General features: G+C 40.2%; 1 protein-coding gene, 1 long non-coding RNA gene and 1 pseudogene across 2 annotated transcripts; 2 read left to right on the forward strand and 1 right to left on the reverse strand.

Annotated features, from left to right (window-relative positions):
• Positions 1-314: 314 nt before the first annotated feature.
• Positions 315-995, reverse strand: LOC121760435. The gene has a single exon (XM_042156103.1). The coding sequence runs from the start codon at positions 993-995 to the stop codon at positions 315-317; it is 681 nt and encodes a 226-aa protein (XP_042012037.1).
• A 652-nt stretch (positions 996-1,647) lies between these two features.
• On the forward strand, positions 1,648-2,032 carry LOC121762013. Its single transcript, XR_006042146.1, has 3 exons — positions 1,648-1,682; positions 1,766-1,881; positions 1,976-2,032. It is a non-coding gene; the product is annotated as an uncharacterized LOC121762013 (long non-coding RNA).
• A 6,304-nt stretch (positions 2,033-8,336) lies between these two features.
• Positions 8,337-12,691, forward strand: LOC121760101 (annotated as a pseudogene).
• Positions 12,692-24,300: the final 11,609 nt, after the last annotated feature.

The following is a 24,300-nucleotide window of genomic DNA, read 5'->3' on the forward strand; positions in this document are numbered from 1 at the left end:
TAACTATTATGCGTCTCTATTTGGTGACGCATAACTCTTATGCGTCGTTACTTGGTAACGCATAAGTGTTATGCGTCGTTTATTGGTGACGCATAATGCTTATGCGTCACCAAGTGAATTTCGTTTCTACACTGAATTCACATTTTTGAACATTTTTTCCGGGTTGTGTGTGGCTTTTTGAAACACATAATGTTACAAAATTTTTAGTCTAGACATAATAAAACACATCATAAATGTCGACAACATCTCACAAATGTTGATACATACATAACATCTCAAATACACAAGTTCAGATGCAAATGGCTACCATGACTTTACTGAACGGCACCGGCTGAGCAATTTCTTCGGTCATGCCCCTCTATCCCGCAATTTCTGCAACGACGGGGAGCTCTCGGTTCATCCTCCTCCTGGACATCCATTTGATTAAGTATCCTCCTTCTTCTAACTCGGCCACGCGTTCTAGGAATCAACTGCTGAGGGGTGATGCACAATTTCCATGAAGGTGCAACCCAATACTCTTCATGTCTTGGTGCATCAAATGAAACTTCACTATAGTACTGTGATCTCCATGTACCTAGGTAGTACTTCTCATCTATCAGGTCAATCATAACATGACCTCTGTCTCTAGCAACCGCACAAGCATGCGAACAAGGGATTCTCCACATCTGCCACTTACCACAACTGCAACTCGATTCCAAATACCTGACTATTTGAACATTGTTGCCCTTTGACACTCCTTGTACGATTCTTCCTCGAGTTCGGACATGGTACTTCCCTAGATCTCGGTCAATGACAGTGATGTAATGTTTTCGCCCCTTTGAGTCATTCTTAGCAAGTCTGTCCCTCGCCCATGGGGTTAATTCACCTTCGGTGTGTTCTATTGTTGTCTTCTTCTCCGCCCACCATTTTACCGTCCTCCAAAATGTCAAATCAACCAACGCTCTAATCGGCAACTCTCTCACACCCCTCAAGACGTTATTGTAGCACTCCGACATGTTTGTGGTGGCCACCCCCCACCTAAGTCCACCATCGTAGCACAGTGACCAACATTCTTTTGTAATCCTATTCAGCATTCGAACCGCACCACTGTTGACATCATATAGTGCTCGACGTCTTCTGGCAAATTTACGTTCCTGAGAACTGACCCCCAACTTCCATATAATGGCCTTCACATTGGGGCCCTTGTGCTTCTTCAACACATTTGCCCTCACATGAAGCAAACAAAATTTGTGGTGTATCTGCGGGGCCCTAGTCATGATTTCAGACTCCATTGCATTCAAGAGTCCTTTATGCCTATCTGATATAATGCACACCTCCCTCTCGTATTTCACTACATGAGTTCTGACATGATCCAAAAACCACGACCAACTGTCATTGGTTTCTTCATCCACCACAGCATATGCAATAGGCAAGCATGTCTTGTTAGCATCAAAACCACAAGCAACAAGCAACTTACCTTTAAATCTTCCTCGAAGGTGAGTCCCGTCCACTGTTAACACCGGTGCGGCCTTCTGGAACGCATGTATTGCAGGCCCAAATGCCCAGAAAACATAGTTGAACACCATTGTACGCCTCTGACTCAACAGATCGTTATGCTTCCACTCAACAATTGTGCCCATATTCTGTGACTGGAGTTCAAACATGTAGCTTGGCAACTGCCTAAACGACTCCTCCCATCCACCGTATACAAACTCTATAGCCTTTCTCTTTGCATACCACGCCTTCTTATAACTGATTAACACACCAAATCTGTCTTGAATATCAGCTATTATTGAGAAGACCTTGAAATCGGCACATTGTCGCACATGATGTCGAATCAACAGAGCTATCATTGGGGCTGAAAAGTTAGCATGATCTCTATTAGCACGATGGCCTATACAGGTATGTCGATTCTTCCACTTCCTAACTTCCCACATATCGTCATGCGACCTTTGTGTAACTGAAACCTCCCACTTACATTCCCTCGCCTTTTCAGCATCGGTGGTGCTGATGATGCCTGCCCCTGTGACTGTCGTTCCTGCTGGAAATTTGCATACAGCATGCCACCTTCTTAATTTGCTCTCGACAACCTTAAACTGTTTTTCATTCCATAAACTCCACATAGTTATAGCAGTTTTCACGTGTAGCTTGGAATCAAATTTTGTTCCCAACACAATCCGATGCGGCTCATTCTCATTCCAATACAAAAGGCTGTGTTCATTACCTCCCACATCATCCGATACTCCAGAAGGACGACTTGGTAATTCACGAAAGAATCTAAACCCATTAGGATTGTATTCCGGAAGTGGTTGTTCACCTTGCATAACAGGTTTACATGGTACTATCTCATCATCAGAACTAGCACCGACATCATCAGCACCATCACCATCACTGAGATCGGGGTCTGGCTCTGTCTCGGATAGTGGCCTTGGCTCATCAAGATCATCTGCATCATCTACCTCATCATTCAATCCAACACCAACATCAGCAACATCTACAACATCTACAACATCTACAACATCTCTCTGCTCATTCATTTGGTCCACCCTCGCAGATGATCCAATACCACACTCAAAACTCATTTGTTCAAACCTCGCAGATGCTCCAATACCATAATCAACAACTGGTGGGATTTCTTCACTCCTCACAGGTGAATACTCAACAAATAATTCAATACACCCACTTGAATTTTGAGCATTGTTGAACATAAACATTACACTATCATCATTGCGAATCACAGAACATGTATAACTCATACCGGAACCATAGACTATACATTGTCTCCATAATAATTCAATTGTGTGTTGGTTCATATCTATTCCCATCGCATCACAAATCATTGCTACCAACTCATAATAGGAAACACATGAATTTAATATAATGGAGCTCCTCGCACGAGGTGGGTCATAACCAATACCCATATGTGGTAGTTGAACTACTCTACCACCCCAATACAAACTCACAAATACTTGCATGATTTCTGCATCAAAAACATATAAACCAACGACAATTATGGACATTTTCCTACAAGCCCTAATTTGTATAAATTGGGTAAAACTAACAAATGAAAGCACAATAAACATGAATAATGATGAATGTAGCTAAATTGATGAACAAATTACCGGATCTTATGGAGAAATCGCCGGAAATTGCCAGAAAACGCCGGAAATCGCCGAGATAGAGGAATTGAAAGTGTATGAAGGTGCGTTCTGTGATCTGCGTGTGACTGGAGGCAGATAAAAGCCGCCTTAACGACGCATAACCAATGTGCGTCGTTCATGAGCGACGCACAACCCTTATGCGTCGTTAAGCGACGCATAATCCTTATGCGTCATTACTTAACGACGCATAATGGTTATGCGTTTCATTAAGAACGACGCACAATCATTATGCGTCACTCCCTCAATTAGAATGAATCTATTCTCCTTCATTAAATTGGAATTCCATTACTCTCTTAGCACAAAAGAAGAAAGACCTCGTGCAGTCACCATGGCCATCTTCAACTGATCAAAAGCCAACTAAGCTTATTCTGACCATTTGAACCCTTCACCTTTAATAATATTCACTAGGGGTCGTGCTATAACACCATAATTTCGAACAAATCTCCTATAATACCCTGTGAGCCCAAAAAAACTTCTGACATATTTAATAGTTTTTTGCTGTGGCCAATTCTTTACTGCCTCTACCTTCCCTTCATCTGTGGCTACACCTTCCTTGGATATCACATGGACCAGATATTCTAGTTTAGTACAGCCAAATGAGCACTTTGATCGCTTTGCAACTAGGTTGTGCTGTCGCATGACATTCAATACTAAAGATATATGCTTCTCATGCTCCTCTTTACAGCTGCTATAAACCAATATGTCATCAAAGGAGACAAAAACAAACTTCCTTAAGTAGTCTCTAAACACTGTGTTCATGAGATTTTAAAATGTGGCCGATGCATTAGTCAATCCAAAGGGCATTACTAGAAACTCATAATGACCCTCATGTGTTTTGAAGGCTGTCTTGGGAATATATTCGGTTTCCATCCTTACTTGCCAGTACCCAGAACGCAAGTCGATCTTAGAAAACCATTGCATTAAGTGATCTGTAATCAACACATAGTCTCCAAGTGGAATCCTTCTTCTTTACTAACACAATAGAGCTGGCAAAGTGGCTGTTGCTATGCCTGACCACTCCTGAGTGTAGCATTTCTTTGATCATGATTTTTGTGAGATCCTTCTGCTTAGCAGCATACAAGTAGGGTCGAATGTTCACTGCATCAGTCCCCTCTCTGAGTGTGGTCCTATGATCTTGTTCCCTTAGTGGTGGTAATCCTTTTGGTTCTTCAAATTGATCCTTAAACTTAGTTAAAATATGGTCTAATTCTTCCCAACTTTCTTCCAGTTTCAACTCTCAACAGCCGCCAGAAAACTCCTCAATAGTAGGCATCATCAAGCTTATTTTGCTATCAATTGCATCTGTGTCTTGCTGATTTAGAATGTGCAAGGTATGTAGCTGCTCACTTTTTGCTGGCTAAGTTTCCCCTTGCAAGGCCACATCCATTCTTTTCAACACAAATATTATACTCAATTTATCAAAATTCCATCTAATCTCCCCCAAGGTAGACATCCATTTACCACCAGAATTAAATCATATGATTCTAATGGAATGATATAAACTTCAGTACTGAATGAATACCCCTGCATCTCCCATTCTAGGCCATTGCAGTTGTGGATACATTGCAGCACTTGCCCATTATCCATATTCACAGCTCTAGGAGCAACCTGCACCATCTCACATTTGATCTTTTCTGCCGCTTTTGCACTTAAGAAATTATGCGTGCTTCCTGTATCAAGCAATATTCGCAAGGTTTTCCTCTGACATACACCCCTCCCTCACTCTCATGATCTGAGGCCTATCTCTTCCCCATACTGCATGTAGAGAAAGTAATAGATCAACACCATGGTCTTCCTCATCACCCTTCTCATCCTGTTGTTCCAATTCCCCTTCCTTCATTTCATGCTCTATCATGTGTATCACAAATGATTTCCTCTTAGTACACTAATGTGTTGGAGTGAAGTTTTCTGTACACCAGAAACATTCCTTCTTAGCCTTTTTCTCATCCAGTTCCTTCGGAGATAGGTTGGTGCTGGCCCTGACTCCCAGACGATTTTCCTCTCTATTGTCTGCATTATTCCAGCCCCCTACTGACCTAGACTGTTTATAACTTGTTGCAGTTACTACCAACAATTTATTATGCGAGTAATGACCTCCGGATGATGATCCCCCACTATGTATCACCCTTGATCGACCCCCAAGGCCTTCACCATGAGCTCTTGGAGTTTAGCCAAGGAATAAGCATTAGTCAAATTCTTTGGCTTGAACATCCTGACTGGCATCTGTAGTTCATCTATCAAGTTCATCTGTAGCCAAATTAGAATCAGATCCTCTAAGATTGTTGATTTCATATAATTTTCTAAATTATGTAATTTTTTATTTAATAAATATAATAGATTTCATATATAGTTATATTAATTAATAAATCTTACTATTATGTTTTGGAAACCCTATCAAACAACAAAAATAAATAAAATGACTATACTACCAAACGTGTAGAATAAACTATTAATCACATTTATTAAGATAATTTATATGGATGATAATTTAATTTAGGATAATTTTATAAACCCACCCAAACTATAAAGTTCAAATATTTTTGCATGTACTAAAACGTCATTGTTATCGTGGTGGTTTTAATTGAAAAACACCATATAGGAGTATAATATTAGCTTCGCTTAAAATTAAAATAATAAGTCCAACTTTTTCAATTTTTTATTGCTATAGTTTGAATTCTTAATTAATTTTTATTTAAACAAAATTATATAGTATCTCGAGAGTCAGATATTTAATTTATTCAAAGCACATGGATATGATATGAGCTGATTTAATTTAAAAAATATTCTCCCATTTCTTTAAAATAGGTTTAAAGATTTGGACCCGGAATCTTTTATAAGGACCCACCTATTTAAAAAGTAGTGTACACCATTTTTATAAGCGACAAGCACATAATATTCTTTATTAAAAAGCAAAAGAAATTTGAGTGTGCTCAACGCATGCAAGGAATCTTACTAACAAATGGTTTATTAAAAACAGATAAGAAAATTTAATTTTATTAATAATGAAGTATTTGTTAAAAAAAAATTGAAGAGGTAATTAATTAAAAATGAAAGAGACAGCAAGTGATACCGTAAATTGTGAGTTATATAGAGATATCAGTCACACACAGATTTAATTTTCATTTTAAAGTAGTGATTTACTATTAAAATAACACATTAAAATAAGATGAAGAAGATTTATGAGGTACACCAAATTCCTACTACTATATAATTCCACAGTATATTGAAAATAATTTCAATTTACTGTGTGTTCATCTTCCCGCAGATAATTCCACTGATTTTTTTTTGATAAATCTGTGGGAAAAAAGTAATTGAAAAAACAGAATTGCCTTCATGCCAAGGGCATCCGCAACGCGTCTCGTTGCGGTCCCTATCTCGTCTCGGAGAGACGAGACGGCAGCGAGACAGCATTGCGGGCTCCGTCTCATCCCCAGCCCGTCCCCATCCCGTCCCGTAACTCGTCTCGGAGAGACACTAGGCGAGCTGTCTCGCCACGCACGTTGGCGACGTGGCGAGTTGCGGTTCGTCCGTGACGCCCACTCGCCGGCCCGCGAGTGGGCGTCGACCGTAGTTTATTTCCGTTGAAAATGTATTTTTTTATTGTTTTTGTAAAAAAAATCAAAAAAAATCAAAAAATAAAAAAAAATCCCAAAATTATACTAGCCATTTATAACCGTTTTTTACAATTTTTTTATTTTTTTTATAATTTTTTTAAGCCCTCAATCACTTCTATAAATATCAAATCATTCCCACAAATTAATCCAAAAAAAAAACTCTCTATTCTCTCTCAAAAACTCTCAAACACTCTACATTCTTCATTTAAAAACATTATTCTTCTCCCAAATTTAATCCATTCATGAATCCATTTGAGCAAATGCGTCGAATAATGGAAGAATCGCTAGCAGAAGATCGATGCCGGGAGGAGGAGGAAGCCGCGGCGCCCCAAAGGCGATCCCGGACTTACATCCATCGTAACCGGGAGGAAGCCGCCGCAAGGTTGGTAAGCGACTACTTTTGTGACAACCCGGTATGGGGAGAGACCTACTTCCATCGTCGTTTCCGCATGCGGAAACGACTATTTATGCACATCGCAAATACATTGGCAGCCCGGGAAGAGTTCTTCCAAGAAGGGTTCGATGCCGTTGGTCGTCTCAGTCACACAACACTGCATAAATGTACTGCAGCAATCCGTCAGCTTGCTACTGGACAAACGACGGATGTGTTCAACGAATTCCTGCACATTGGGGAAAGCACTGGGAGAATGTGTTTGATAAACTTCTGCAAAGGCATCTGGGCAGCCTTGACCGACGAATTTCTCCGGAAGCCAAGCACGACAGATTGTTAGTTTCTACTCCGACTTCACGAAAAAGTGCACGGATTCCCCGGGATGCTTGGCAGTGTCGATTGCATGCATTGGCGATGGAAGAATTGCCATGTGGCGTGGAGGGGGTCATACACGAGCGGCCACAAAGGCACCCACCCCACCGTTATACTCAAGGCCGTTGCCAACTACCGGCTATGGATTTAGCATGCGTATTTCGGGGTCCCCGGATCGAACAACGACGTCAACGTGCTCAACCAATCCGACCTCTTCACCGAACTTTTGAATGGTAAAGCGCCGGCCATCAACTTCATCGCCAACAACCGGCAGTATAAAATGTGGTACTATCTTGCCGACAGCATCTATCCGAAGTGGCCAATCTTCGTGAAGACGTTCAACAGGCCGGTGAACGAAAAACAGGCTCTTTTTGCGCAGAAGCAAGAGACTGCTCGCAAGGATGTGAAGAGAGCGTTCGGGGTTCTCCAAGCTCGCTTTAATATTATCAAAGCCCCGGCTCATTCGTGGTTTATGGAGAATATGATCGACATCATGTATACGTGCATAATCTTGCACAACATGATTGTCGCCGAGGAAGGACATGAGGCGGGAAATTGGTTCGACCCTGAAACCCCGGGAAGCTCTACCGCAAGTAGTCTGCCTCACAGTGGAGTGCATCCGTCTATGCAAGATCGGTTGTCTATTCGGGCAAGGACACATGATTCTACCGCCTACGCTCAACTCCAAGATGATCTAATGGAGCATATTTGGGCAAACTTTGGCAACCAGTAGAGTGCGTAGAAGAAATTAAATTATGTATTTTTAATATTGTTTTAAGATTTTAATTATGTGTTTTTAAAAATTGCTCTCCACGCTCTCTCTCTCCACGCACAGATCATCCAGGAGACGGAGGCGCCACCATCAAGCGCGAGCGCTGAGTGCTCTATTTTCCCCAAACCATCTCTTTGTCGATTTTGGGATCAGATTTGAAGGTTTTACATTACGGTAGTCCCTTTCGCATTTTTGCTCTTTACCTCACTTATGGTTTTGTGCTTCTCTTACCCTCACGGTCCTGGTTGAAATTGCTCTTTTCCGATGGTGATCTTTGGTTTTTTGTTTGCTTAATGCAGGCGGAATTGAGCTGATTTTTTAACGGACGTAAATCCGATCACACATGCGGCGTTGATGGCATGCACCGCATAGGAGACGTGGCCTCGCTCGCGGCCGTTGGTTTCGATTTAGGCGTGATTTGGAGGATACGATGTCGCATCAGGTGGTGAAACTGCGGCGGGAGGGTCTGGCGCCATGCATGACATGCCCGCTCTGCCACAAGCTCTTCCGCGAGGCCACCACTATTATCGAGTGCCTCCACACATGTAATTAATTGCTCGCCCTAACTGATTCTATTCGACATCATGATTTGTTTTAAATTTTATTTTCTCGTGGTTGTTGGGTGGTTATTCGATTTTTTACTTGTTTGCTTTTACTTTGCGATCTGGTATTCGGTTCGGTTGTGCAGATTGCTTGTGAGTGATCTTGTTATTTGGGCGTCTTCATGGATTTTTGTTACTTGGTTTCTCTATTTATGTGATTTGTTCATCGTCAATGTATGTGATTGATTTGCAGGCAGATGGGGATTTGGTCAATTTGTTTTATGTGTCCAGGCCACTTAGGGTTGCTGGCCTTCCTGATACAGTGATATGATCACTATTTTGGAATTTTGTGTGAGGATGCTTGGCACAATATTGATTAGTTGACTCAAGGCACGCGTGCATGCCAAATTTCATATGTTGACTTCAAAAATGGTTTAATCTCTAAACACTCTGTCTTTACATAACTTAGGTCGTTATAAGTTGGAGAATTACGAGTGTCTCCATTATAAATCTTGAGAACTGCATGGAAAGTTTTAGGAAATTTCAGCAAAGACTTCATACCTGCTTCCATGTCATATTCACTGCCAACATTTTCTAAAAGCTTGGGTTCCTTGATTTACTAGTATCTCATCTTTGACAAGTTGTTCCTTGTTTCAGGGTATCATACTAGTTAAAAGATTGTTTGTGAATGATATTGTGGTTTATTCTGATGAGCTTTTGTTATCATGTGTTTGAAAATTTAACCTCGAACGAATAGGTTTGTGATCTTGCATTCAGAGTTGATAAGCCATGATAAACTTTCTGAACTGTATCCACTTTGCATCATTTTTATTTGTTGTCTAATGTCTATAATATGTGGATTTCTTTTCTATGTCTATAGTTTGCAGGAAATGTATAAACAAGAAGCTCTCAGATGAGGAACTGGAATGTTGTCCAGTATGCAACATTGATTTGGGATGTGTTCCATTGGAAAAATTGAGGTTAGAATCTTTCGTCTCCTGTATTCATTCAGTTTTCTCATCTGTGTATTTGTCACAGACTAGACATAAATCTATAATATAATTTCTATAAGTTCTTTCCATATCTCCTATTATGATAAACAGTGGCTTAGATAACATCCGGAAAGGCTTACAAATGTATATAAACTCATGATTACTACTACTCTATTTTGTACACCGAGGAGGAAATTTCTAGCTAGATTCATGGACAGAACCATGAAAGTCTAGCTTTATGCAGTTTTACACTGGCTATGTGCTTATCTGGTGATAATTGGATCACACTGCAAGGCATGATTATCGCTTAACTTCACTCTACATGGAACTCATGGAGATGTAGGATTTCTAACGGAAAAAGATTGAAATGCTCATGAAACTTGACTTGGTTCCGACAAACAAGTGTTCAGTGAAAATACCTTTTACATAATGTGGAAAGAGCACAACTTTGGTATGATCATGTTGGAGATACCCCTGTGAATGTGAAACTAGACCAGTTTATTTGTGATCTATATCAGTGAGCTCAAGTTTTTTTTTTCTGCACTTGCATCTCATAACCATGTTATGGAAACATAACTACCTCTCTCTCTCTCTCCACTCCCATATTGTATCTTGTGTTCTGTTTATTAGGCTGGACCATAATTTGCAAGATGTGAGGGCGAAAATATTCCCTTATAAGAGGATGAAAGTCAGAGCTCCTGAAGTTGTATCTCCTGTTACATCACCGGTCAAGAGAAAGGAAAGATCTCTCTCATCATTGGTAGTTAGCACGCCTAGAGTTTCAACTCAGAGTGGAATGACTGGACGACGATCAAAATCCATAACCAGGAAAGCGTCAAGAGGTTCCAGTTTCATAATAGAGAAATCGATTAAAAAAGATGATAACACCATGGATTATCACCATGAAAGCTCTAGCTCACCTGAGACGCTAAATAGATCTACTCAGAATACGAGGAAGGTATGACATATGATTCTGAAGCTATGTGTTATGAACACGTCCCCTTTGCATTTGCAAAAACCAATCCATGCTGATTAGCATGTCTTTTGCTGAGTTCTATTGCTAGTGATCCGTCCAACCACGCTAGTCCAGATAAGGGAAGAGAGAATGGATTTGAGACTTTGGAAGGGAAGGTTGATTGGAAACCACTGAATTGTTTGGTGGAGGCAGCGAATAGGACCAAGTCTTCAAAGTTTAGCATGCAGGGTGTTGTTTCTAAATCAGAAGCTCCAAATTCCCATGACAATGAGGGGCCAAATAAAAGCAGAAGTAAAGAAAACCGGCAGAAATCAAAACTTCAAGATGTCAAGAATTTAAACAACTATACCCCTCCAGATTCAGAAAGGCCCAAAAAGCTTCGCAAAGTTCGTCAAAATAAAACGCAGGATTTTGGAGAATTCAGAGTCCCTCCCCAGGCAGTGTTAGATGCTGCTGGTGCTAAATTTGACCGCAAGAATCATCCAATTTGGTTTTCATTGGTCGCAGATGGGCAGTAAGTATTTCCTACAAAGATCATGATATATAGAAAATGGATGTCTCTGTGTAGTCATTTGCTAAACTGTTTTCTTAATGTATTACCCCAGGGAAGGTGATGCACTGCCCTTGCCTCAGATAGCTGCAAGTTACTTTAGAATAAAGTAAGCTTGGACAAATTACTTTTATCTTAAAATTTTCTTCTATTGCTCAACTGGAATGATTGCAAATTAGCCTTTGTAACTTAACTTGGTCAGAGTAAACCTTCAGCTATCAATATTGTATGAAGAGATAGTTCCCTTAAAAATGGAAAGAAATGTGCATATTTATTGATATATATTTATGAAACTGGCCTCTTAATTAAGATCATTTGGACATGGGTGTACTTTGGTCAAACCAAATCATTAGATTCATATCCATTGGATAATTGGTTAAGTTTTTCGTAGTATAGAACATGTTTATCATTTTCTTTGTTGGCTGGTGTTTAACCACTCCAAACATCTGATGCCATGAATATCTCAGTAGCTATCTAGTAACAGAAAATCAGTTTGAACTTAACAAGATGTCAAACTTGCAGCAGTTTCTTGTATACAAAATTAGCCTAAAATCATATGCCATGTTTCATGAGTCTTTCCTGACTACGCTTTTCAGCCAGAGAAATAGCAGAAATTTGAATTTGGCTAGTCTGTGATGGAGTCATCTGTAATCGTTTCTCAGCAATTTTGATCTTGCTATTTACTCATTTTTAGTCTTTGCTGATCTTCTTGATAATTTATTTTGTTGATAACCTTCCATTATAGTTAGCACGAGTTAATGATTTCGCAGTATGTAATCTTTCTAATTGCATTAATAACAGGGAGGGGGGCATGCTGGTTTCTTCCATCCGCAAGTACTTGAAGCTGAAGCTAGATCTTACAAGTGAAGATGAGATAAACTCCTCCTCCTCATCATCATCATCATAATCTCGTTCTTTTAAAGAGAAATGACGAGGTGATATGTTGTTTGTACGTGTTACAATAACAGTGTTGATGTGGTATCTTACAGATAGAAATAAATGCATGGGACAAGCAGTGATCCCAACATTGACACTGAATAATGTAGTGGATCTATGGCTTCAAACAACCACCACCGAGAAAGTGTCTGCCAAAATCGGTTCATCAGCAGAGGACCTAGTAATGGTATTAGGCTATGCTCGCAGATCATAACACCAAATCGCCATGTTATTACTTCATTTTCACATTTCATCAGATTCTAGTCTTCAAGATACTCGATCTTGTTTCAAAACTGAAGATAGTAAACAATTTTTAGTTGTAAGACAAGAGTGTGTGTTGCATCATTGTATGGTATGTATGAAGGTCTAATGCCTGATTGTGAGAAAATTGAAGATGCTTCTGTAAGGGCTTCTCTAACCCAACCGCGAAACCGAATTCGCCGGAAGAAATCTATGTTTTGAGAACAACATAACAGCCAAACTGTGTGTTAGCAAATTATTGGTGGTCGAATGGATTAACACATCATCATTTAACAAGCTAATGACAAATTTCTATGTTTTGAGAACAACATAACAGCCAAACTGTGTGTTAGCAAATTATTGGTGGTCGAATGGATTAACACATCATCATTTAACAAGCTAATGAAAAATTTCACACTCCTATTAAAGATGGTAATCGAGAGAGGCGATGAGTAGAAGAAGATTCATGGTGGCTGGAGTTTGAAGAGAAGAGAATTGTTTTTAATTATTTTTTGTTGTGTAATGTTTGATACAGAACATTCCTTTTATAGGGATATTACAACTCTTAGGAACTCTCACTAATTAATTATGTCTAGATAAATACCACCTATTAAATGTAGTAGCAATAACCAAGTAGTTGGTACTTGGTATTTGGCCAACTAGCCGTTGTGCATCTCCTTTTGACACCCCCTCAAGTTGAGCGACGGTATCTCCGATTTTCAACTTGGTCAATATTTCTCTAAAACTCTTTGGATTTACTGCCTTGGTTAAGATATCAGCCAATTGTTCTTCCGATGGAACAAAAGGAAACTCTATAATTTCTCCTTCCAGTTTTTCTTTAATGAAGTGACGATCGACCTCGACATGTTTGGTTCTGTCGTGTTGTACTGGATTTTCTGATATGCTGATTGCTGCTTTATTGTCGCAGAATAGCCTACTTTTACGGTTCGGGGAAAAACCGATCTCAGTAAGCAATCTTCTTAGCCACATAATCTCCATGAGCTCACTTTTAATTCCTCAGAACTCTGCTTCAGCACTAGATAAGGCAACGACTTTTTGCTTCTTACTTCTTCAAGTGACCAGGTTGCCTCCAATAAATGTGAAGTATCCGCCGGTTGATTTTCTATCGACCAGATTACTTGCCCAATCAGCATTTGTATAACCATCTACTTCAAGATCCTTCCCTCTTTTTAAGAATATTCCAAAGTTTGATGTGCCCTTGAGGTACCTTACAATTCGTAAGGCTGCATTCATATGTTCTTCTTGGGGTTGGTGCATGAACTGACTAACAACTCCAACTGCATAAGCAATGTCTGGTCTGGTATGTGAGAGATAAAGCAATTTTCCTACCAGCTCCTTCAACAATTTTAAGCCCATGGTTTGGTATCATTAGTGTGTCGGCCGGCTTGCAGTCTAAAAGGCCGGTTTCTGCTAGTAGATTGAGAACATATTTTCTCTGTCTTAAAAATATTCCATGCCTTGATCTCAATACTTCTATTCCCAAGAACTACTTCAGAGGGTCGAGATCTTTCATGTCAAATTCTTTGAACAGATTGGTCTTGAGGTTATTGATTTCTTCTGTATCATCTCCTGTGATAATCATATCGTCAACATAGATGATAAGGCATGTTATCTTATCCCCTCTTCTTTTTGTGAAGAGTGTATGATCAGAAAGACTCTGTTTGAATCCATGCTTGATCATTGCTTGGCAAAACCTTCCAAATCATATCCTCGGGGATTGTTTTAAGCCGTATAAAGTTTTCTTCAGTCTGCACACCTGTCCAGAACCAAACTCGCCATCAAATCCTGGTGGAACTGTCATATACACTTCCTTGTCCTTTTCTAATTCTCCATGGAGGAAGGCATTAGTCACATCAAACTAATGTAGTGACCAATCCTTACAAGCTGCAACTGACAATAATGCTCAGATGGTGTCAAGCTTGGCAACTGGGAAGAAAGTTTCATCATAGTCAATCCCATATACTTGAGTGAAAGTTTCATCATAGTCAATCCCATATACTTGAGTGTATCCTTTAGCCACCAATCGCGCATTGTATCTCTCGATTGATCCATCTGCACGTCTTTTGATGGTGAAAACCCACCTACATCCGACTAGTTTTTTTTCCTTATGGAAGAGTACACTTTTCCCATGTTCCATTCTTGATCAGAGCATCAACCTCCTTCTTCATGGCTTCCCTCCAATGTTTGTGCTTGACTGCTTCTTGGAAAGACTGGGGGATTTCTTCTTCTTCTTCTTCTTCTTCTTCTTCTTCTTCTTCTTCTTCTTCTTCACATAGGGCTACCTCGAATGCTCGGACCATTTCTGTGAGGTGTCCTTGGGCGATGTTTGCTACTGAATATTTTGTTTTTCTCCCTTTCCAGTCCGGAGAGTATCTTTTGGGATGAATTCCCCTTATACTTCTGTATGGTAGTTCATACTGCTTGTTACTTGCCGTTTCTACTCCTGGTATCTTCTACCCGGCTTATCCTGTCAATGTTAGTGATTTCCAATGGAACTGTGTTGGTTTCAGAATCGTTTACCTCAGGATTTGCAGACGAGGTTGATGGTTGGGCGATGTCCTCGAACTCCATGGTCTGACTAGTGGATTATGATAGCTCGTTGGTATGACTTTCTTCTTCTGTTGCTTCTGTGATAGGATTGGGTTCTTCCCTTGACTCGTCTCCCCCTTGGACAGATTCGGGTTGATGGGTGGTTGATTCTGTTGGGATATACAGCCAATTTAGTGGATCACTATTTGGATTATGCGGTTGATTCTCCCCTTGACCGCTAGATTGGTTGTAGTAGTATTCGGTTTCTTCAAAGTCACAGTTCATGGTTGTGTACATGTGCTTAGTCATAGGGTCGTAACACCGGTACCCTTTCTGATTAACCCCATACCCAAGGAAAACACATTTAACGGCACAAGGAGAGAATTTGGTACGGTCATGTTTGAGAATGTGGACGAAAACCATGCAACCAAAGACTTTGGGTTCAAGAGTGAGATGGGTTGGTTTTTGTATGGCTTCATGTTGATAAATGTATCAATGGGAGTTTTAAAATTGAGGATACCTGTTGGGAGACGGTTCATAAGATACACAGATGTGGCTATAGCTTATGGCAAAAAAAGTGTGGGTATTTTGGATTCGATGAGGAGAGTTCTGGTGATTTCGAGGATATACCTATTTTTTCATTCCGCTACCCCATTCTGTTCAGGCGTATAGGCACAAGAAGTTTGGTGGATAAGGCGTTTTTTCCACAAAGAAAGTTTTCATGTTGACATTTATATATTCTCCCCCATTGTCAAGGACCTGGATATTTTGTTTATACTGAGTTTGGACCATACTGTAAAACTGGGTGAATTTGTCGAAAACCTCAGATTTATGTTTTAAGAAATATACCCAAGTCATACAGGAAAAGTCATCAATAAACAAGAGAAAATATTGGAGGCCCTGACCCCCCCATGGATTGGGGCAGGACCCTACACATCCGAATGAATTAAGGAAAACGGGGTAGACACACGAGTATTATTTAGCTTAAAAGAGTGACGGTGACTTTTGGCTAGGTGACAAGTTTCACAATTGCATGCTAGAAGCTATCTTAGGAAACATCATTTTCATATATCCTATAGAAGGGTGTCCTAACCGACGATGAAAAAGCCAAGTCTTCCTAGTAGTTGATCCATGAGTCAGTAATGCCGTACTTTGTTGACCTATCTCGTCCACATAGTACAGTCCACTTCGTTCAGTGCCACGCCCAACTATCGTCCCCGTCTTGGTATCCTGTAATATACAAAAACGAGGTTGCATCAGTAATTTGCAGTTTAACTCTTTTGTCACATGACTGACGGACAACAGTTTATTTGAGAAAGTTGGAACGAGAAGGCAGTTAGAGAGCCGGAGGGTTTTGAATTTAGGGAACTTGGGGATATATATGCCCCCCAAAACCCTAAAATTCACCGCCTCCACTCCTTCTCCAACCCTAGGATCTGCCGGTTCCTTTTTCGATTCTTCTCCGATCGGTGATGATGTGGTACCGCCGGTGATGATGAGGTTACCTTCTGACCACACCCTAGCGACTGCGACGGATGCGGTTCCCTTTTTTTCATTGTCTCCGTCGCTGCTCATCGGATGATTGTTCCCCGTTTGAGTTGGCTTACTTATGCTGCCCGCCGTGTTGACGATGTTGGTAGCTCGGTTGCCAACCGCTACCCGCCGCCGTCGCTCTGCCTCCACCATTATGATTTCGGTTCTGTTGTGATTTCTTCATGTCTTCCCACCAATCGGGAAATCCATGGAGATGGAAGCACGTTTCGGCGGTATGTTTCTTCCCCCCACAGTGGGCGGCGACAGTGGTTTGCTCCGGTTGATTGCTGCTAGTCCGACGCCGATTCCTGTCTCTTGTGAATCGCCTGTGGGTTTGAGAACTCGTTCATTGGCAGATTCACGCCTTACCATCCCATATGCATTCCTCACTGTGGGTATTGGATCTTTGTTTAAGATCTCTTTTTTTATGGCATCGTATTTGTCATCTAGAGCCTATAGAAACTGTTATAGCCTATGTCTCTGTATGATCTTGTTGTATTTCTCTATTGTTGATGGGGTATCCATAGGGTTCAGATCCATCTCGTCTATAGAGATCTAGAGACTTTGAAACTTATTCCACAGGCTTTCAAGGCTCATGTTTCCTTGCTTCATGTTGTATGTCTGTCTGTGCAGGTCTGAGACTGGAAATGGATCGGCTCCACTTTCATACGTGATGGCCAAACCCTCCCACAGGTCTCGGGCCGTCGCGTATTGTGACACTTCGTTGATGAGGCTGGCTTCAATGTTGTTAATTATCCAGTTGAAACAACAGTGGTCTCTCTGTTGCCATTTTGGATAATTGGGATGTGTGGCTGGAGGAGGGTCTGTTACTCCATTTATGTGAGACAGTAGACCCTTTCCTCCCATGGCTCGTTCCATTAGTGTTTTCCACAGGGGATAGTTGTCCCCATTGAGTTTACTTTGGACATGAACCTCTCCCAATGATTCTGGCTGGTTTGAGGGAGGAGGTGGTGGTTGATCTTGATTCCTTGGTGGTGTATTGATTTTCCTCAGAAACTCGGCGAACTGGGCTGCAAACTCTCCCGGAAAATTCATAATTGGTTGGCTCGTATTTGTGGTTTCTGTGTCAGATTCTGACATGGCTTCTTTTTGATTTTGCAGGTTAAAATAAAGGTCGGGGAAAGGTATTCTAGGGACGGTGATGAAATTTTTTTGAGTCCCACACTCTCTCAACCTGCTCTGATACCATCTTAAAGATGGTCATCGAGAGAGGCGATGAGTAGAAGAAGATTCATGGTGGCTGGAGTTTGAAGAGAAGAGAATTGTTTTTAATTATTTTTTGTTGTGTAATGTTTGATACAGAACATTCCTTTTATAGGGATATTACAACTCTTAGGAACTCTCACTAATTAATTATGTCTAGATAAATACCACCTATTAAATGTAGTAGCAATAACCAAGTAGTTGGTACTTGGTATTTGGCCAACTAAGCCGTTTTGTATCTCCTTTTGACAACTCCTACTATCAATTATAATGGTTGTTGCAAATTCAAATGTGTTAGTATTGGTGTTATTTTATATCCATCATTAGTGTTATTTTATATCCATCCCATCTATAAACCTTAATTATCCATTTCTTTCACCAGTGATCTAGTGCCAATTTTGCATCAGTGCAATACCAGGCCGGGGCATGGATTTTAACTAAAACAATTCATTTTTAGTATGACATGTAGTATTTTTTAGTTTGATTATATTCCATTTTACAACTTAAAGTCTAAATTATTTTTTTATTTATGTCTTTGGCGATAGAGAAGAAAAACTAAATCAAAATTTGTTTTTCAACGAAATAAATAATAAAACAAAAATAATATTCACATGCTCTGATTTTCAAATTAAAGTAATTACTCTGATTTAGGACATTTTTCACTTTATGCAGATAGGTTTAAGTAATTGTACAAAACGGCGTCGTCGCCGTGGCGCTGTAAACGAGAAAATTGGACCCGTGGGGGAGTCTACGACTAGAATAACGAAAATGTACCAATTTTATTATTTCTTCCATATATGGGGAAAACGCCACCCTCGTTGGCGTGTTATTAAGTAAAAAGCCAGCACGGTTGGCGTTTTACAATTTCGTCTAATTTAATACAAATCCAGTTTAAAGTGTAACACACCCACTTGGTTGGCGTGTTTAAATAATAAACGCCACTTGTGTTGGCGTGTTTAGCCAATTTTGGATAAAATAAACCTAAAATATAATACATACTCGTCTATCCCGTTGGCAATTTATAATTAGAAATGCCGACAAGATTGGCGTGTTTAAAGAAGAGACGCCAACAACGGTGGCGTGTTTAGATTAAAAACGCCAACACGGCTGGCGTGTTTAGACAGAATCATATCAGCCTCTCCTTCCCCAAATCGCGAAACTCACACCACACACATCGCGATTTTATCCAAGCAGCGCCCTCTTCGTCGCGATTTCGCCCTCTTCTCTGTGATTTCGCCCTCCCTCCATCAATCGGTGCTATTCTTTCCCATTTTCGTATACTTTTCGGTTAGTATGCTTATCTTTTGCATTATTAGAGTAATTGTTTGATAGTTATTTAGGGTTTGTAATGTGTTGTAAATTGAGTTGAAATATTGTGTTGCGTTATTATTTAGCATATTGGCTTGTTTGAATGACATTATTGTTGATTAATAGTTGAAATATTGGTGTTTAGTTAGGGTATAAATTTGATTAAAAACCTAAACCCTAGTGTTGTTCTAGCTTAAAAATTGGGCAACTTGATTTGGTTTATGTGGGTTTTAAAGTGGTGTTGCATTATTTGGGTTTAGGTATTACATTATTTGATATTGGGTTCAATAATGACAAATTATTGAAATTGTTTAGGTTGATGTATATTGTTTAGTTTGAATTGTTAATGTTGTGTAGGTGAAATGTGTTATAATTTTGTGTAATGTTGTGTAGGTGAATTTGTGTAATGTTGTGTAGGTGAATTTGTGCATTTTTGTATTGTGCATTATTTGATATTGGTGTTCCATTTTGTGATATTGGCTTAAACAGTATCCAATTATTGAAATTATTTAGGTTTGTGTATTGTTTAATATGAATTGTGAATGTTGTGTAGGTGAACTATGGCATCATCTTCAAGTTCTCGTCGAAGACTCTTATGTGGTCCTGAGGACCCTTCCGTCTTGTATCTTCAGAGACAACACATCTCTAATAATATAAGGACGGGAGTTGAAACAGAAGACGTCCACTGCGAAAGATATGAAGGAATAATTTGGGATGTTCCCAGACACCCCTGTGTATTGGCAGTAGTAGACGAGATGGGGTTCAGCGGCGTATTGAGGTATGGTCAACCGAAGGACATTGACCACCATCTTATTACCGCGATGATTGAACGCTGGAGGCCAGAGACTCACACGTTTCACTTTCCAGTCGGTGAAGCGACAGTGACTTTGGAAGACGTGGAGGTCTTATGGGGCCTCAAAGTTGACGGGGATGCTGTGACGGGTTACATCCCCACTAAAGATGTCAGCTATTGGATGCAACTGTCTTTGGATTTTCTTGGATTTGTACCAGATACAGTTGAGCTGAAAGAAATGGTTTGGAAGCAGACAAGCTTATCAAATCAACTGAGGATTGAGTTGAGTGATGAGCATGATCAGTACATATATGTTCAACATGCTCGTGTTTATTGTCTGTTGTTACTTGGTGGTCTGATGATACCGAACGCCTCCGGAAATAAAATTCCATTCTTCTACTTGCAATTTTTCATGGATGTAGAACGATGTACTAGCTATAGCTGGGGTGGTGCGACTCTTGCTTGCTTGTACCACAATTTATGTGAAGTTGCTCTTGCTAGGAGGAGCGATGTCGGGGGAGCGTGTATTTTGTTATAGCTGTGGGCTTGGGAGAGAATCCCAAATATAAGACCGAAGATGCTAAATCCCATGCATATAGACTACGCACTATGTGCAGTAGCGTAAGTTGTTCACTAATTAATTTTTTAAGCATAATTTTCATTAATTTCCGTGTTATTCGCTTGTAATTTAATTTTTTTAGATGGAGTGGTCCGGCGTCATATGTAAAAGCACCTGGGCATTGCATTGAAAATTTCAGAGATCAGTTCTCCAGAATGCACGCCAACCAAGTAAGTTATGTAACCTAATTTGTTTTTTGTTTGCTATTTTGATTGAATTTGTTTTGACTAAATTTGTTTCATATATAGTTTATTTAGAGGCCTTATGCCATGTGAAACTTGTCGGACGTTTGTGTTGACGGTCGTCCTATATGGACGTCGATCACAACCCTTATTTGTTGGAATATGGTTGAGCCACACTTGCCACAACGAGTGTTGCAACAATTTGGGATTGTCCAACCGTATATCCCGCTTGTCAACCGGTTCCACGGTTCTGATTTTGTGAAACAGGATCGTCGTGGCAAATCTGGCCGAAATTGGGTTGAGTACCACGCCAATCATATACAGAATTGGGACAATAGGCACAACATGGTGTGGACTGATCTGGAGTACTCAAATGAGCCTATTGCAACTGATGAATATATGGATTGGTTTCGCCGGATAACTGTGGGGTACTTAACTAAACCTGGCGTGCATGCTCAAGAGGGCTTCCATGAAACGGCATCCTCTCATAGCTACGCGGTAAATTGAAACAACTATTAATTATTTAAATTCATATGATGAAATGTAATTAACTTTGAAAATTGTAGATGGAGACGCTTCAAAAAATACGCCACTTTCTAAGTGGGCAAGACATGACAGGACCAGATTTGTTCACAATTTCGAGGATGGTTGAAGATGGTCTGCAGATATCTGGGGAGGCTCAGATGATGGACTACCGTCCTTCCCAGCACTCTGAGCTGGACATTGACATGCCTGTGAGGCAAAAAGGGAAGCGACGTGGAAAGAAGAAAACTGCTGGTGGAGAGTCGTCATCTTCAAGGATGGATGCTCATTTGGTAGATGATTCCGATGAAGATTTTATGTCTCCACCTCCACTTAGATCTGCAGTTCGAGGTCGTCATTCTGTCAGCCACACTGGTGGTACAGGTGAAGATATTGGTCTCAGTGATGTCCACCATTCTCCACCTCGGTCTTCTGTGCAAGATGACTTTTTTGGGGTGGATTTAGAGAATGCCGTTGTTCAAGATACTCCTCCTTCTAGACTCCCTACTTCCAGAATCGGGAAGGGAATCCGTGGCCTGTTTATGCGGAAAAGGCGAGACGATTATTTTTGTTTGTTTATTGAGTTGAACATTGTAATGTTTATATTTGATAATTGTACAACTCCTTTTTTTATTCGTATTTATATTTTTGAAGTGGGAATGATTGCAATATTCTGTTTTGAGCATTGTAATAAGCATGATCGGGTAGAAACGGTTGGTTGAAATTGGAAGGCAAACATTCTGATTAAACACGCCAATGGAGTAGGCGTGTTTACGGAAAAACACCAACCAAGTTGGCGTTTTACACTTTGATATTTCGTCCGAGATTTTAACCAACGCAATACACCCATTCTGTATTGACTCGCCAGTCCCGTTGGTGTTTTTATGAAACACGCCTACACGGTTGGCGTTTTAGGGAAAAACGACGACGTCGTTGGTGTGTTTACGGAAAAACGCCAATTTGGTTGGCGTTTTACACTTTGATGTTTCGTCTGAGATTTTAACCAATGCAATACACCCATTCTGTATTTACTCGCCAGTCCCGTTGGCATTTTTATGAAACACGCCTACACGGTTGGCGTTTTAGAGAAAACGCCGACGTCATTGGCGTGTTTGGGGAAAACGCCAACGCGACTAGTGTTTAATGTAGAAACATTTTCCTCCTTTTTTATTTCTAACACATAACATACCCTACAAAGCCACCATCACAATACAATACATTATGTAACATAGCCACCATCACAATACAATACATTATGTAACATATTGAATACTACATAAGTCCACATAAAATACCACAAGTCCAAATAGTAATCAATACATAAGTTCAAATAGTTCTCAAATGGTAATCAATACATAAGTCTAAACAATCAAGAAGTCAGGCAGTTGCGCCTGTCGTGACCAGGTTGACGACATTGTTTACAACGACGTTGGGCTCGTGGCTGGTCAGCTTCACGGACATCCATCTGATTAGGAATCCTAGTTGTACGGTATCGACCGCGACTTCGAGGCATTAACTGAGTTCGTGAACACTACAAAGTCCATTCAGGCACGTCCCAATAATCTGGGTGTCTAAGTGGATTGAACACCCCAGAATATTGGTGTACCCAAACACTTGTGTGGTATACGGGATTAACAAGCAATATCATGTTGTCGTTTCTAAACCGCGCAACTACCGCTGCATGTGAACACGAAAGTCTCCACATCTGCCACTTTTGACATTTGCAGTTCGACTCCAAATACAACACCTTCCACTTGTTACCACCCTTTCCCCCAATTCGATGTCTTATTCGAACCACATAAATCCCTCGAATTGAGCTTGGTGCTCTCACATTATGTAACTGACATTTTGCATCATTTTTGCACACCTTTTCATGCGTACACGGGGTAAGTTGTGTCGCACACTGTCTTGATGCAATTGTCTGCTCATTGAACCATTCTATTGTCCTCCAAAGTGTCATATCAATGCAAGCTTTGATTGAGAGTTCTCTTGCGCCTCTCAACACATTGTTGTAAGATTCCACCATATTAGTAGTCACCTCACCCCATCTCTTGTGTTTGTCGTACGCCAAATTCCATTTTTCTTTATCCACGGTATCAAGGTACTGCAAAGCCTCGTTGTTGACGTCTCGAAGTAAACGACGTCTTTTCTTAAACTTGCGATTTTTGGTAGCAATACTCATTTTCCAAACCAATCTTTTAACCATGATACCTTTGTGATTCTGCAGAACATTCTTTTTAACATGTACCAAGCAAAACTTGTGATGACCTTTAGGTTCTTCTTTCCATATGGGAGAATTCATTGCATCTATGATTCCCACATGCCTATCAGATATTACACATATTTCATGTTTTGCTACATGAAGTCTAATGAGTTCCATAAACCAATTCCAACTTTCTTTGGTTTCCTCATCAACAATGGCATATGCAATAGGTAAACATTTCTTATTAACATCAAATCCAACGGCAATAAGAATTTTACCTCTACATCGTCCGCGTAGATGAGTTCCATCAACTGTTAAAACAGATTTGCATAGTTGAAAAGCCTCCACAGCTGGTCCAAAAGCCCAAAATACGTACTTGAATACCTTGTTCATACTGTGGCTTAATCTGTTATCATGCAACCATTTGACAATTGTACCAGGATTTTGTCTTTGCATTTCATTCAAATAAGACGGTAAAACTTTGAATGACCACTCTCATAAATCATATACAAGCTCAATAGCTGTCCTCCGAGCATACCATGCTTTCTTGTAACTAATTTTCACATGAAATCTATTTTCAATATCCGCCACAATAGCTTTTACCTTGTAGGCTGGATCGTTTTCTATCTGATGTCAAACACTCAATGATATCATGGACGACGAAAGATTAGCGTGCCCATTATAATTAAGATCCCCCATACAAGTATGAGCAGTGCTAAACACTCTAATTTGCCAGTGTTCATCATGCTTTCTCAACGTTGCTCGACACTCCCACAAACATTTCGGTAATGACATATCTTTCAGATTTCCTTGTGGCCACTTACAAACTGCATATCATCTC

The sequence above is a fragment of the Salvia splendens genome, chromosome 13 (assembly GCF_004379255.2).
Source record: "Salvia splendens isolate huo1 chromosome 13, SspV2, whole genome shotgun sequence".
Taxonomy (NCBI): Eukaryota; Viridiplantae; Streptophyta; class Magnoliopsida; order Lamiales; family Lamiaceae; genus Salvia; species Salvia splendens.

Coding starts and splice junctions, on each gene's coding strand:
- LOC121760435 (XM_042156103.1), bottom strand. CDS start 995: ATGTCGGAGTGCTACAATAACGTCTTGAGGGGTGTGAGAGAGTTGCCG.